At 43.8% G+C, this 16,263-nt stretch overlaps 1 protein-coding gene across 1 annotated transcript; it reads left to right on the top strand.

Annotated features, from left to right (window-relative positions):
- Positions 1-1,029: 1,029 nt before the first annotated feature.
- Positions 1,030-2,364, top strand: LOC147636075 (uncharacterized). The gene is made up of 3 exons (XM_086801086.1): positions 1,030-1,237; positions 1,426-1,475; positions 1,819-2,364. Exons 1-3 carry the CDS (start codon positions 1,147-1,149, stop codon positions 2,029-2,031), a joined length of 354 nt encoding a protein of 117 aa, XP_086657212.1. The 5' UTR covers positions 1,030-1,146; the 3' UTR covers positions 2,032-2,364.
- Positions 2,365-16,263: the final 13,899 nt, after the last annotated feature.

Below are 16,263 nucleotides of genomic sequence, written 5' to 3'. Positions count from 1 at the left end.
TTCCCTACTTTCCTTCTTTTGTGACATAAAATTGGCTTCGCTTGTAGTGAGTAATATAGCCACAAGGAATTGGTGGGGAGAGGCAAAGGTCATGTAGATACTTCTCTAGGCGTTTTAGAAAGATAGTTCTAATTCTTCAAGCATCTTTGGAAGGATATTAAGTGGATATATCTTCAAGCATTTCAGAGAAATGGAGTGCAATATAAGCTACATTATCCATAAAGGGCGCCACGCTTTGAATTTTGCTAGCGCCAGGGAGCAAACTAGTGCCTAGTGAAGGACGAGCTCTTGCCGGCGATTTAAGAAGCCATTCTCGTGGATCCCCAACTTGAAGTTGATGAATGTGTACTCGGCTCCCATAAACCTTTAGAATCCTAGGTTTTCTCCTTTGATTGCCAGGCTATTGGTTCCCCCACATACACTCTCTCCTATATATGCTCTTATTGCCAGGCTATTGGTTCCCCCACATACACTCTCTTTCTCTCTCTCTCTCTCTCTCTCTCTCACACACACACACAAAACACTCTTTCTCTCTCTCTCTCTCTCTCTCTCACACACACACAAAAAAAACACTCTCTCCCACACACAAAAACACTGAGGTTTATGCATTGTATTTGTTTCTCTCTCACGCACACACACAAACGCTGATGGTTTATGCGTTGTATCTGGTTCTCTCTCTCTCTGGTTTATGCATTGTATATGGTCCCTCCCATGGATCTTATTTGACCGTTCCACACACACACACACTCTCTCTCCCTCTCTCTCTCTCTCTCATTTATACACTTGTACAATGTACACTTGTGACGCGCGCGCGCACATTCTCACACATTTCTTTGTCCTCTTGTACTATTTTTCCTTGGAAGTCGGGATTACATAGTAGATAGTGATTGCCACTTACTCGCTCATGATGCGGTTTGGCCTGACACAGCAACAACAACGAGCGCCCGTCCGTCCGCTGACGCCAGGTCGTGCACACTAGACTAGAGCAACACACACTAGTGCAGTCTCTCACTCTTGCCTTCCCTTCTCGTTGCTCACCTCTCTCCACTCCACAGCTAGGAGGTAGACAGTATCTTCTTTTTCCCTGCACTACCAGCTGTTGCTGCCTCTTATTTGCGCATATTCTACGTGTGCTATCTACACAGCATGGCTTCACCCCGTGTGAGCTTGGCAATGCTGCTGCTCCTTTTCTCTGTGCTTGTCTCGCCTTGGCGTGCGAGTGCCCAACAAGAGAACGGTTTGTATTTTTCTCAAATATATATGCATGAGAAATCCACTAAATATAGTATGCGGCTATAATAATTATAACTTATTTTCCTTTCCTCTTCTACAATTCTTAAGAAAAGTAATAAGAAGGAACAGTGCCATGCGCACGCGCGCACAGAGATATATATTTCATTTCCTCACGGTTTGCTTTCTACGCAGAGTCACCTCAACAGAAGCATATTTATCAGAGCGATGTGGTGCGTACTCAGGTAATTATTGCAACTCGTTATCATCTTTAATCATGCGCCAAAACTGGGTTTAGCTGAAACCCATTGCCATGTATAATCTTAGCTAGAACCGCTCTAACTCACCTCCTCCTCGAATAGCTTGGCTTGATTAAACTAACATAATCCATCTCAACAAAGCTGCCCTCTTAACCTTTATTATATTCACTTGATTCAAGCCAAGGCGTGTCTGCAGGATTGGTTGTGTGCTTTATCATTTACTGATATGCCATGTATTCGGAACTGTGTCATTGTTTATAATTCGTAACAACAGGCTTAAAATGAAGTGCGAAATAATATTGTTCCTTGTGCGTTTGTATAATTGCAGGACTGGGCCGCCCTTCATGTGCACAGGATTATGATTTCTTCAAAGAAGACAACTAGTGCAGCAGTAAGACAGCCGGGATCCAAGCCACCACAGTGCCACAATGACTGCCCGGGATGCCCTGGTGAGTGCGTGGCTAGGCCCAGCTACATCTCCGGCGCCCACGGTTCTGTGCCCGGCCAGCAAGCAGTGTGGACATGCACCTGCATTTACTAACATCTCTACACCTCCGCCGCGTCCTAGCCTTGAACTAGAGTATGTTTTCATCTGCTGTAGCTCAGGCTTTTCGCCTGTGCCGATCTACAATGTTGGTACTGGTTTTTGGACACACATGGGCTCGGTACTAAGCACTGAATCACATAGATAAACGATAAACATGTTTCGTTTCGACTGCATTCAAGTTTAACTCTACAATTGCGTGTCAAGTTCTGTTTTATGATGTGCAATATCAGATTGCTTCCATTCTAGCTACCTGCTAAAATATTTGCCCGGCTCTTCGTTTAAGGGTCTTTACAGATAGGTCCCTTGTCCATGGAACGGGCAGGGGGTTGGACAGGGGAAATCCCATCACCATGGGGAGCGGTGGGTCGGTAAGACTTCCCCATTTTGTGTGCGGGGGCTGTGACTTTAAAGACACCTGCTATGGTATATTTCTGAGTTGCTGGATTGTGTCTGTGAAACCTTTGATGTGGGATATTTGTGTTTCACCGCCTTCACCATCGCCCACAAGTGTCTGGAGTCTGGACTTTGGATGCCAAACTCTTGATGTATGGTTGTCTTTGCACATCCACTATACTTACTTAGTCACATTATTACTTTACCAAAGAAAGTAATTCATTGAATCAAAATTCGAATCGTAGCTTTGGTCCCTCTTCTTAATGATGGGTAATTGCCTTGGACTTCCTTAAATTACTTAGATGTTTTCCTGTTGGATTTCATGAAATAGTTTATTCACAACACTTAGTCCTTGGATCTTTTCCTGTTGGATTTTATGAAATAGTTTATATTCATGACACTTAGTCATTGGATCTTTTCCTGTTGGATTTTATGAAATAGTTTATATTCACGACACTTAAATTTATGGGTAGTTATATACATGTATGCAAGGAGATTCTCTATTCATGGTCTTCTGTACATCACCATTATTAGGCCTATGAGCTTTTTAACTTGAAGGATTGTAATTAATGGATACACGCACTCACATTAGTTTAGGAATTAGACGTGGACATTATTAATACTAGTGCTGGAACCTTAGTCCTGATGTATGAATTTTAGACATCTATTGTTCTTATAATTTTCAAGTTTCTTCTTGGCTGTTATTTTTATTTTTTAATCATTCTTCTTACATTTGCCAACGTACCTTTCATATCATAACCACGGATGCACAATAACAATGTAATTTCTATTTTTTTATCATTCTTCTTACCTTTGGCAATGTACCCTTTCATATCATGACCACGGATGCACAACAATGTAACCTTGCAATTAATGGAATGATGAGGATCCTTGTCTATTTGGTCTATTATGATCTCATGTTAAGGCTATGCCCTCAACAGTTGCTGATCTGCTTCACAAAGAAGCAGAGTCATTTCCATGTTCGATCACATCAACCCATGCCATGACATTTTGTTTCATTACAATGCTTAAAAGGTGATGAGCATGGGTTTAAGGGACCATGGCTTCTATTTACAACAAATAACGATTATGTTAATGGCCTGAGCATGCCATTGCAATTGGGGATGCAAGGGGTGGTGATGGCTAAGCTTTCATTGAAAGCCATGTCTCCCCATGTGCTCGTTTGTCAAAAAGAGGAGCCATCACTTTTGGATGCATCTGCCTCCTTCTGCGCTTATTGCCAGTCTTAAATAAATCTCTACGACATCAAGAACTTTGTCAGTAAAAATGTTTGATATGGAACCGCAAGTTATAAGTGTTGAGCATTGATGAAAACATATGTATGCTCATGGATATATGCCTACCGATGAACATGTCGATGTATATATCGACTCTCTAATCATCGATATGGTCGGTGGTATGCCGGTTGGTATAACAAACATATCGATGCAGGGGGGTGGTGGTGCTAAGATGTTATCGGAAGCCATATTTTCTTATGTGTTACTCTCTTAGAAGACGGGCCATCACTTTTTGGATGCATCCGTCTCCATCTTCCAATTTCTAGCATTTTGAGCTATTGATTTTTTTTCCATGGGTCTTATTCCATTCTTAGTTGCACATGGGAATTTCACTCGGTTACATACACACTCGAGAGTGCCACAAGGGGTACCATAGTATAGATTGGTTTGGCACGAGTTTAATTTAATAAGATGGCCAAGTCATAATAAGTGATATCATCATCCACTCGAGTCTACATCCTCCCTTAATCCGAAATTGAGGATTCTATGCCATCACTACAAGAGATTGAACCATTATTGAGACATATACCAACAATATGTAGCATGAAAAAAGAGACAAAAACCTCCATGGCATTGGTCCGTCGTTCGTATAATTGTTGGTTACAGAATCATCATTACAAGGGTTGTGTTTGTATATATATATATATATATATATATAAGTACGTATGTATGTATGTATGTATATGTATATCTATGTATGTATGTATATATGTATATGTATACATATATACATATATTTATATATTGTATATTGTCGATATGGTCGTTTGTATGCTTGTAGTCATAGGTGTTTGTAACATAAAGACACATATATTGACTCTATAAAAAATAAAAAAATTGGATAGAACACTACAAGGAAAAGTGACCGTAAGTGCGTTTATAGACGCATTTTGATAACGTGGTTTAAAATGTTACGGACGTATTTAAAATCGCGTCTATCGACACGTTTATAATAAAGGCTATAAACGTGCCTATATATGTGTCTATATTGCATAATAGACGCGCACGGTTATAGACGGGCTTCGAAATTTAAAAAAATCGAAAAAGCTGCTTGTGGAGATGTACAGCTGAATTTTTTGTACAAGCATCTCTGTTTTAAGGTTTTGCTTACTTGTACATAGACGAATCAAGATCAGCAAAGATATCAACATAAAAACTTAAATTAAAGATAGATATGCATAAAAAGATTTGTGAACACACTTCGAATATTGATTAAAGAAGATGAGAAAAACCTTCAAACTCTTGCTCCACAGTTCTTTGTAAAGCAGATTTGCAGCTTAGTGATGAAGCTTGAGAGGGTGAGAGGGTTAGAAGCTTGAGAGGGTGAGAGGATTAGAAATAGGGCGGGAAGGTTTTCACAAGAACTACGTTGTGTTCTTTCTGCAGACTTTCAAAATGCTCTAGGGTTTAATTCAAGCAAGGCACTTTGTGACATCTCTTGGAGGCTTGGATTATACTCGCATCCATGCATGTATCAATGATTGTGTTCTCTTCCGTGGGATACATGCGCCAGCTCAAGAGTGTCCTATTTGTGGGCGAGCCAAGATATCAAGAGGACCTTAAAGTTCTACATGTGTCGCGTAAGGAGGTGTGAAATTTTTCATAATTCCTCGCATCCAACACATGTTCAAGTGCAAATCTATTGCAGAGCTCATGTCATGGCATTCCTCTCATCGATCCAATGATGGAGAGATGAGAATTCCCATAGAAACTCCTGCATGGAAGCACATCGAGGAAATGTGGCCAAGCTTCAAGGAAGAGTCTAGACATTTGAGACTTGGATTGGGTATGGATGGTGTTAATCCTTTTGGAATCAAGAGCACCTCATATAGAATATGGCCAGTGGTAGTGGTGAATTACAACATTCCTCCATGCATGGCAATAAAGAAAGGGCATGTCATGTTATCCCTTCTCATTCCTGGGAAACATAAGGTAAAGAATATGGATATATATCTTGAGCCCTTGATTAATGAGCTTAAGATACTTTTGAGAGGTATCCATGTGCATGACATATGTTGGCCTCCACTTTCTCTTGAAGGCCATCTTGATGTGGATGATACACGACTTTCGTGGTTATGGCGAGTGTTCAGGTGAGTCAAATGGGTTTCTATTCATGATGATTCTTTATTAGCATTGTACTGTTTTTTGACATGCTTAAATGTGTATGTTGTTTAGGTCTCTCCAAATCTGGATACATGCATGTCCTATTTGTGGTCCATCATTGGCGGCATCTAGCCCAGAGAGCTTGAAGAAAGTCCTCCTCCCCCCATCATGAATAGTAATATATCTTTGACATAGAATTTCAATACAAGCTTTGATTTGAAAAGATAATCCTCTTAATATTTGTTGTTATTTGATAAGGTACTCTATCTTCTTTCACCTACCATATTGGACGAGCCTCAAAATCAACCATCTTCTTGATCCAATGCACATCTTCAAGAATGTCGCCTCTAAAATTTGGGAGCACTTAAGAGGAACACGGGACTCCTTGCTTGTAAGAAAGGATCTACAAAGCATAGAGAGGATGCAAAGAGCTTGGCCACGAGAGGGACCAAATGGGAAGACAATTCTACCTCGAGCACCTTGGATATTGACAAGGAGGAGAAGTTGGTGAAAGATGCCATTACTACATTCCATACTCCAACGGGGTGTATGAGGTGTTTAAAAGGTGTCTTGTTGATAGAGCAATTATATGGCTTGAAGTCCCTCAATCAGCACAAGATGCTTCAAGTAAGTGAAACATTGAAGTTGTACATATTTAACTTGTTCAATCATGATGTATCTAATCATGGTGTATAAATGTTTATAGTTTATTCTTCCTATAAACATTTCCAATTGTGCATCCCATGAAGTACGAGAGAGGATTTATAAGATGGCGGAGCTTGTGAGGTTTGTACCCCAAACCCTCATAGCCAATTTTCTACATGCGTTTTTCTCAAAATGATTTGTTTATTGTTTCACATTATACATATGTGAGCTCAAAGGAAATCGATCCATGTACACTTGACTATGCAAGGGTCATGGCAATGGAGGTGGTTTGTTTGGTGGATGAGACATTCCCACGGTCAATTCTCACAAGCCAACTACATCTTATGGTTCATTTAATTGATCAAATTTTTATATGTGACACTGTGCATGCTTGATGGATGTTCTTTCTTAAGGCTTTCATGAAGACCTTGAAGGATTTTGTAAGGCAAAATGCAAAGCCAGCAGGTAGTATGGCTCAGGGTTGGTTGGTACAAGAATCACTTGTTTATATCTCAGAATACCTTGCCGATGGATCCCTCTCCCTCGCCTATGGAGCAATGAAGAAGACTTGAGGATGACCTCTCATGTTTCTCAAGGAAAGGGAAAGACCAAAGTCATGGATACAGAGATGCATAGTAAGCTTAATACCTTTTGTGTGCTTAATAGTGATGTGATGAGAAGATGGGCGGCAAAGTATGAGGATGAAAAGGCAAGAAGACAAATTAAGTAAAAGATCGGCATTCCGGACGTAGTTTGCCATACCCCGAGCACCTACGATCACTTCCCAAGGATCTTGATGTAGATTGGCTATATTATGAGGAGAAAACTCAAATTTAAGAATTTTGGAAAATATGCACAATTTTGGGACAATTCTTTGTTAGATCCAATACAATGTTTACTGTGCGATATGCAAGATTTATTATTGGATGTTCTCAACAAGCATTTGAATAATGCGATATGAGTTATGTACTATTGTACATTTGTAACAAGTATATATGAATGTTAGTGGGATGTAAATTTGCCTGCACACACACACACACACATGCACACCAAGAATTAAGTTTGTTTATCACATAGCCTCCAGTTGACCATCAAATACAGAAACTTTAACAAAGAAAGGATATTCAATGTAACTTTAAGTTGTAAGAAAGACTAGGTGATAGAATTAAAAAGATTACCATCTGTATTGAATCAAAATTCTTGAACAATGGGTGAACCATAAATTTAAAAGCTTAAGAAAGCCTTACAATCTAAATAATGATTGAACTATGAGTTTGGTAGCTTCATACAACATTGCTAAAAGATTACGAAGCTAGTTGCCCATGTGCTAACAAATCATTCTTGCTCAACTGCACTGACGTGTGATGGTGCCTCACTTTCATGTTGATTCAATTGATTCTGTTTGGCCTTGAGTATTATAGCCTTTGGAATCTTGATTTTCTCTGGAAGTCGTCCACCCTTGGGCTTCCATGCCCAAATGATGCAGCTAGTGTCTTCCCAGCGCCGCGCTGAGGATCATTTCTGTTCTCTCGCTAATACTTGTTCCAACAATCCTTATAAACCTCCACATCACTTGCATTCTTCTTCTTTGAAATTGGTGCCCAATATTGTATCTGAACTTGTAGGTAGTTTATCGAGTTGTTGTTTTAATCAACATCACTTGTTGTCACTCCCAACCATATTGGGTAATTTGCATCACAAGGTTGTACAAGCACAAAATCTCCTTTAGACACATCAAGAGTCGGGTTGAACTCTTCAGCAGGTCTGTTGCGCATTGGACCACAATAATGGTCCTCATTTACATCAAACCTTTCATCTACATCATCCTCCACTTGAAGGTTAAGAGGCTCAGCTTTTTTGCATACACTCCTTGGCCAAAAGTCATGAAATCCAATGTCTTCCCTTGCACTAGGGGTCTGCATGTTTAGCATAAGATTCTCCCAATAGGTAAGGACCGGATTGATCCACTTAGCATAATCACTTTGGTCTCCTTTCTCTTGCAAGTGCTCTTTCCACCAATTGACATGTTTTTTAAGCCCTCCACAACCTTCTCATTTTCCTTAACATACTTAAAGGGTGGCAAATACATAACGATTCTTATTTTTAGAACCACAATTGTCAAGTTGCAACAACAACGTCCTTGGCAATCTCTTGAAAAATGTCCTTGAATTTGATGGCATTAAACTTGAGGCATTGACATTGCCCCTATCCTGCACATGTGTGTTAGTATGAAAGACTGACTGCATATGTGAAGAACAATTTCCCTCTGTATCCACATTTGTTTCTACATGTGTCTCTGCATCTGCATCCTTAATGCTCTGCTTGCAATATGCGTTTCTCTCCTTTAGCACTTCCATATGAAAGACTAACTGCATATGTGAAGAACAATTTTCCTCTGTATCCACATTTGTTTCTACATGTGTCTCTGCATCTGCATCCTTAATGCTATGCTTGCAATATGCGTTTCTCTCCTTTAGCACTTCCATATGAAAGACTGACTGCATATGTGAAGAACAATTTCCCTCTGTATCCACATTTGTTTCTACATGTGTCTCTGCATCTGAATCCTCAATGCTCTGCTTGCAATATGCGTTTCTCTCCTTTAGCACTTCCATATGAAAGACTGATTGCATATGTGAAGAAAAATTTCCCTCTGTATCCACATTTGTTTCTACATGTGTCTCTGCATGTGCATCCTCAATGCTCTACTTACAATATGCGTTTCTCTCCTTTAGCACTTCCATATGCTAATACAGGGCCATAGTAGACAAAACACAATAAAAAAGATCTGTTCGTGGTTCTGCATCTGAGTTTTATGAGCTCAAGTCACCATACATGTGTTGCTCTCCTCTTTCTAAGTTTCTTAAACATTTTGAGAGAGATGAAATTGTGAAGTTGGGATCACTTGGCCATAACCCCAAGGCAAAGTGACCATAAGCTGTTTGTCCATGTCCACCATGAGTGAGCATTCCTCTTAAGGATACTGGAAGCCTCTCAACCCCATTGAGAGATTTAGGAACTGGTTTAATTTGTGGTATGGCAGTCTTGCTCTGGTCCATCTTATCATGTATAATACACAAATACCTATTTGGGTTCATTTCGGAAGAGCTCCTCCAAGCATAGTATAGATTTCTACAACTCATTTGCTGCAACATGTGTGCCCTTCTTTGTGCCATGTATCTAGCACGCTCCTCTTGATTTTTTGTTGATTCCAACTTGACCTTGATTGCCATACAAATGTCGCATTTTGAGAAGGTGCTGGTTTTTGATAAACTAACTGTCTTGAACTCTAGTCCACAATCTTGAGAGAATGAGTTGTGACAGTGGCCGGTATTCGAATGAGACAAGTGTGTCATTCACTTCACGCAATATGTCCACCTGTTTGTACATTGCTAGTAGAACACGTTGGGTCTCGCGGGCTCCATGCATAGTTGTCCTTGACCTATGTGGCATTTGATCGGCATTATTATCTAGGAAGCCCTGTATGATTGATTTTGCCATCTCAACATGTGTCATGCCCTTCCGTATTATCCCACTGTTACCATGACTGACATTACATGCACCATTCAAGAACTTCTTTCTGAGCCTATAGAACGTTGACTTACCAATGCCATGCATTACATACCATGCTTTACTACAAACCTTCTTCCCATCAAATGTGAACTCAAAGCACTCGTCATCTTGACCTTGTCTATAGGCCATGCCCATGCAATCTCGTACAAATGTGTATCGTGTACTATAGCTCTGGTCCCCAAAAGTGTACCCTAGCTTGCATGATTTTGGATCTATCTCCAAATTGACATCGGTTCTCACAACAATCAATGGTTGCGACGTTGTGAATGTTTGCAACATCACATTTTTTGCTAGCTCCATGGGTTTTATCATCGTAATTTTTCATTACCCTTACCCTATGGACATAGCTCCTTTTCTTATTTGTCCCTTCAATGATATCATAGTCAGTGATCATGGCATCATGGTGTCTGTCTCATCAGAACTATCGCCATCATTGATCTCTACATCATCATCCTCTTTTTCATCACTTGAATTGTTTAGGCTGTCAATATTTTTTTGCATGAAGTGATCTTGAATACCCTCATCAATAGAAGAAGATTCTGTGTCCTTCACTAATGGTTCACCATTCTCAAATGTGAGTTGCCTGATCGGCAAACTAACCAAATTCAGACCTGAAACACAAGTTGAACTGGGATGCAAAGATCCTTCTATAATGACATCCAAGATACTCTCTCCTAGTTCTCTATAATTTATAGCCTCGTATGGGTGGACCAGTAATACCTACTCCATTGCCAAGTTTTGTAGATCTGTTGTCATCCTAGAGGATGACACTTTTGTCTTTTCAGCTGTCCCTATCTATAAAGTGATCTTCTTGATCAATAAGAAGTTCCGCAAAATTATCCTCTTTGGTATTAGTAATGTCTTTGTCCATAACAAGGTTGACCAATGGCCATTTGATGATGCTTCCAACTACTTGAGACATTGTTCTTGCATCCATTGTGGCAAATGGAATGTCTCACCAATGAATTGAAAACCACATGTTTGAGATGCATCAATGGAATGAATAACCCCGCGTGCCTTCCTTTGCAGAACCATCAATGAGAAACACTGAAGCACCTTGTTTTAGACCCTCCAATCCCTGAGAAAATCAAGATCTCAATAAGAAAGATTAAAGCGATGTTTTTACGGTAGTACACAAAACTATAAATGTAATTCAATCTCAACATGAGTTTAGGCTCTAACCAAAGTTTGAATCACCTATCAATGCTAGTTTGCTAGGAGGCTAGGCTCCATCCATCTAATGCTAGCTTGTTAGTAGGAGGCTTCATGAGCCTCACCATCATATGTTAGTTTGTTAGGAGGATCCAATTAAAGTTATCATCCTCACTTGCATAATATATTAGTTTGCATATGTTAGCTAGAAGGGTAGGCTCCTCCAACAAAAGTTTGGGCCTCACCCGCGGATGCTAGTTCGCTTCTAGGAAGTTGAAAGTAAAGTTGTAGGAAGCTGAAAGTATATTTGGGTGTATGGGGAAAGAGGGAAGAAAAGAAGAAATCTCAAGCTCAAGCTCAAGGCTCAAACTTGAGTTTGAGCCTTGTCTATTACACAAGCAAGTAGGAATAGAGAGGGAAGCTAGAAAGTATATTTGGGTGTAAGGGGAAAGAGGGAAGAAAAGAAGAAATCTCAAGCTCAAGCTCAAGGCTCAAACTTGAGTTTGAGCCTTGTCTATTACACAAGCAAGTAGGAATAGAGAGGGAAGCTAGAAAGTATATTTGGGTGTATGGGGAAAGAGGGAAGAGAAGAAGAAATCTCAAGCTCAAGCTCAAGGCTCAAACTTGAGTTTGAGCCTTGTCTATTACACAAGCAAGTAGGAATAGAGAGGGAAGCTAGAATAATCCCAGAGAACAAGTGGGGTGTGGGTGAAGAAGGGTATATAGACAAAAGTGAAACTAACTATAATCAAAAGACCTGGGACCTGGGGCCTGGGCCTGGGCTTGGGCTTGGGCAATGAAATCGAAATCGAAATCGAAATTCCTTTCTGCATGACAAAGCCTGCACCCACCCCCGTTGAATGTCAGACAAGAAGCCCGCCCCCGTTGAATGTCAGAGGACAAGAAGTATCAATTGATCATCGCCATATCGGAGCCTAATTCAGACCAAGAAGTAATTGATCATCGCCATATCGGAGCCTATCAATTCAGACCATCGCCAGCCCCCCCCGACCTCTCGTCTCTCGCAGCCACGCCCAGACCTCTCGTCTCTCGCAGCCATGCCCAGACGTCTCCACGCCATCGCTAGCGACCCCCCCTCTCCCTCTCGCAGCCACGCCCACCCCCCCTCTCGCATCCATGCCATCGCTAGCCCCCCCCTCTCCCTCTCATCTCTCGTAGAGCGACCCCCTCTCGCATCCATGCCATCGCTAGCCACGCCCTGCCTCTCGCAGACTCGCCAGCCCCCCCTCTCCCTCTCGTCTCTCGTAGCGACCCCCCCTCTCGTCTCCACGCCATCGCCAGCAACCCCCCCTCTCCCTCTCGTAGCCACGCCCACCCCCCCTCTCCCTCTCGCATCCATGCCATCGCCAGCCCCCCCTCTCCCTCTGATCTCTCGTAGCGACCCCCTCTCGCATCCATGCCATCGCCAGCCACGCCCTGCCTCTCGCAGACTCGCCAGCCCCCCCCCCTCTCCCTCTCGTCTCTCGTAGTGACCCCCCCTCTCGTCTCCACGCCATCGCCATCGCCAACGACCCCCCCTCTCCCTCTCGCAGCAGCCATGCCCACCCCCCCTCTCGTCTCCACGCCATCGCCCCTCTTGTCTCTCGCAGCCACGCCCAGACCCCCTCTCGTCTCCACGCCATCGCCAGCCCCCTCCTCTCCCTCTCGCAGCCACACCCAGACCCCCTCTTGTCTCCACGCCATCGCCAGCGACCCCCCCTCTCCCTCTCGTCTCTCGTAGCGACCCCCCCTCTCCCTCTCGCAACCACGCCCACCCCCCTTTCGTCTCCATGCCATCGCCAGCCCCCTGCCTCTCGCAGACTCGCCAGCCCCCCCTCTCCCTCTCGCAGCCACGCCATTGCCAGACCCCCCATTTTGAAATTTGAATTTCAAATTTCCCCCTCTCGCCATCACCAGCGCCCCGCCCCCTATTTGAAATTTGAATTTCAAATTTTCTCCATTTGAAATTTGAATTTCAAATTTCCCCCTCTCCCTCTCGTCTCCCATTCCAGCCCCCCTCCCTTGCAGATCGCCATGCCAGCCCCCCTCTCGCAAACCGCCCCCCCTTCCTCTCGCCATCACCAGCGCCCCGCCTCCCCATTTGAAATTTGAATTTCAAATTTCCCCCCTCTCCATTTGTTCCACCAAATTCAAATTTGAATTTCAAATTTTCCCCTGCTCGGCGCTCCTGCCCCAATTTCGCCCCTCTCCATTTGAAATTTGAATTTCAAATTTTCACCAAATTCAAATTTGGATTTCAAATTCCCCCCCGCTCGGCGCCCGCGTAATCATCTGCGTTTCCTGTCTCTAAAGTACTCACTCAGCCCTGCATTGGTTTCGACCTCTGTTTCCTACAAAACCATCACGCCCACACGCCATCGGAGACTTCAAGCATCCGTCACATCTGTACGACATCGGAGACTTTCGTGCGCCTATCTACGTTTCGTGTGTTCCCTTATCTAATTGAATACTTTACGCGACAAGTAAGTCCTTCTTTAATTGATTGTCTATATCAATATAAACGCTTACTTGATTGCACGCTGTGTGCCATTTGTCAATCGTTGCTCATCCTAGATTGTTTACACTCCATGCTAGTGCACCTCGGCCTTAAGGCTCGAACTTCAGATTGAGCCTTCGTTCTCCATGCTAGTGTACCCCGGCCTTAAGGCTCGACCTAGATTGAGTCTTTGTTCTCCATGTTAGTGCACCCCGGTCTTAAGGTTCGAACTTGAGTTTGAGCCTTTGCTCTCCATGCTAGTGCACCCCGGCGTTAAGGCTCGAACTTGAGTTTGAGCCTTTGCTCCTTTGCTCTCCATGCTAGTGCACCCCGGCCTTAGGGCTCAAACTTCAGATTGAGCCTTCATTCTCCATGCTAGTGCACCCCGGCCTTAAGGCTCGAACTTGAGTTTGAGCCTTTGCTCTCCATGCTAGTGTACCCCGGCCTTAAGGCTCGAACTTGAGTTTGAGCCTTTGCTCTCCATGCTAGTGCACCCCGGTCTTAAGGCTCGAAATTGAGTTTGAGCCTTTGCTCTCCATGCTAGTGCACCCCAGTCTTAAGGCTCGAACTTCAGATTGAGCCTTTGTTCTCCATGCTAGTGTACCCCGGCCTTAAGGCTCGACCTAGATTGAGTCTTTGTTCTCCATGTTAGTGCACCCCGGTCTTAAGGCTCGAACTTGAGTTTGAGCCTTTGCTCTCCATGCTAGTGCACCCCGGCGTTAAGGCTCGAACTTGAGTTTGAGCCTTTACTCCTTTGCTCTCCATGCTAGTGCACCCCGGCCTTAAGGCTCGAACTTCAGATTGAGCCTTCGTTCTCCATGCTAGTGCACCCCGGCCTTAAGGCGGCTCGAACTTGAGTTTGAGCCTTTGCTCTCCATGCTAGTGCACCCCAGCCTTAAGGCTCGAACTTGAGTTTGAGCCTTTGCTCTCCATGCTAGTGCATCCCGGTCTTAAGGCTCGAAATTGAGTTTGAGCCTTTGCTCTCCATGCTAGTGCACCCCAGTCTTAAGGCTCGAACTTCATATTGAGCCTTCGTTCTCCATGCTAGTGTACCCCGGCCTTAAGGCTTGACCTAGATTGAGCCTTTGTTCTCCATGTTAGTGCACCCCGGCCTTAAGGCTCGAACTTGAGTTTGAGCCTTTGCTCTCCATTCTAGTGCACCCCGGCCTTAAGGCTCGAACTTGAGATTGAGCCTTCGTTCTCCATGCTAGTGCACCCTGGTCTTAAGGCTGGAACTTGAGTTTGAGCCTTTTCTCTCTATGCTAGTGCACCCCGGCCTTAAGGCTCGAACTTGAGTTTGAGCCTTTGCTCTCCATGCTAGTGCACCCCGGTCCTAAGGCTCGAAATTGAGTTTGAGCCTTTGCTCTCCATGCTAGTGCACCCCAGTCTTAAGGCTCGAACTTCAGATCGAGCCTTCGTTCTCCATGCTAGTGTACCCCGGCCTTAAGGCTCGACCTAGATTGAGTCTTTGTTCTCCATGTTGCCTTAAGGCTCGAACTTGAGTTTGAGCCTTTGCTCTCCATGCTAGTGCACCCCGACCTTAAGGCTCGAACTTGAGTTTGAGCCTTTGCTCTCCATGCTAGTGCACCTCGGCCTTAAGGCTCGAACTTCAGATTGAGTCTTCGTTCTCCATGCTAGTGTACCCCGGCCTTAAGGCTCGACCTAGATTGAGTCTTTGTTCTCCATGTTAGTGCACCCCGGCCTTAAGGCTCGAACTTGAGTTTGAGTCTTTGCTCTCCATGTTAGTGTACCCCGGCCTTAAGGCTCGAACTTGAGTTTGAGCCTTTGCTCTCCATGCTAGTGCACCCCGGCGTTAAGGCTCGAACTTGAGTTTGAGCCTTTTCTCCTTTGCTCTCCATGCTAGTGCACCCCAGTCTTAAGGCTCGAACTTGAGTTTGAGCCTTTTCTCCTTTGCTCTCCATGCTAGTGCGCCCCAGTCTTAAGGCTTGAACTTCAGATTGAGCCTTCGTTCTCCATGCTAGTGTACCCCGGCCTTAAGGCTCGACCTAGATTGAGTCTTTGTTCTCCATGTTAGTGCATCCCGGCCTTAAGGCTCGAACTTGAGTTTGAGCCTTTGCTCTCCATGCTAGTGCACCTTGGCCTTAAGGCTCGAACTGGAGTTTGAGCCTTTGCTCCTTTGCTCTCCATGCTAGTGCACCCCAGCCTTAACGCTCGAACTTCAGATTGAGCCTTTGTTCTCCATGTTAGTGCATCCCGGCCTTAAGGCTCGAACTTGAGTTTGAGCCTTTGCTCTCCATGCTAGTGCACCTTGGCCTTAAGGCTGGAACTGGAGTTTGAGCCTTTGCTCCTTTGCTCCTTTGCTCTCCATGCTAGTGCACCCCGGCCTTAACGCTCGAACTTCAGATTGAGCCTTCGTTCTCCATGCTAGTGCACCCCGGCCTTAAGGCTCGAACTTGAGTTTGAGCCTTTGCTCTCCATGCTAGTGCACCTCGGCCTTAAGGCTCGAACTTGAGTTTGAGCCTTTTCTCTCCATGCTAGTGCACCCCGACCTTAAGGCTTGAACTTCAGATTGAGCCTTCGTTCTCCATGCTAGTGTACCCCGGC

The sequence above is a fragment of the Cibotium barometz genome, chromosome 8, assembly GCF_041138505.1.
Source record: "Cibotium barometz isolate CiBa-2024 chromosome 8, ASM4113850v1, whole genome shotgun sequence".
NCBI classification, from domain to species: Eukaryota; Viridiplantae; Streptophyta; class Polypodiopsida; order Cyatheales; family Cibotiaceae; genus Cibotium; species Cibotium barometz.
Note: the sequence above shows the minus strand (reverse complement) of the source record. Positions and strands in the feature narration are given on the sequence as shown.

What these genes read in the sequence shown, in the direction of transcription:
- LOC147636075 (XM_086801086.1), top strand. Translation starts at nt 1,147, where the DNA reads ATGGCTTCACCCCGTGTGAGCTTGGCAATGCTGCTGCTCCTTTTCTCT. An exon ending in GAGTGCCCAACAAGAGAACG is followed by an intron (nt 1,238 to 1,425) that starts GTTTGTATTTTT and finishes CTTTCTACGCAG; the next exon opens with AGTCACCTCAACAGAAGCAT. An exon ending in GCGATGTGGTGCGTACTCAG is followed by an intron (nt 1,476 to 1,818) that starts GTAATTATTGCA and finishes GTATAATTGCAG; the next exon opens with GACTGGGCCGCCCTTCATGT.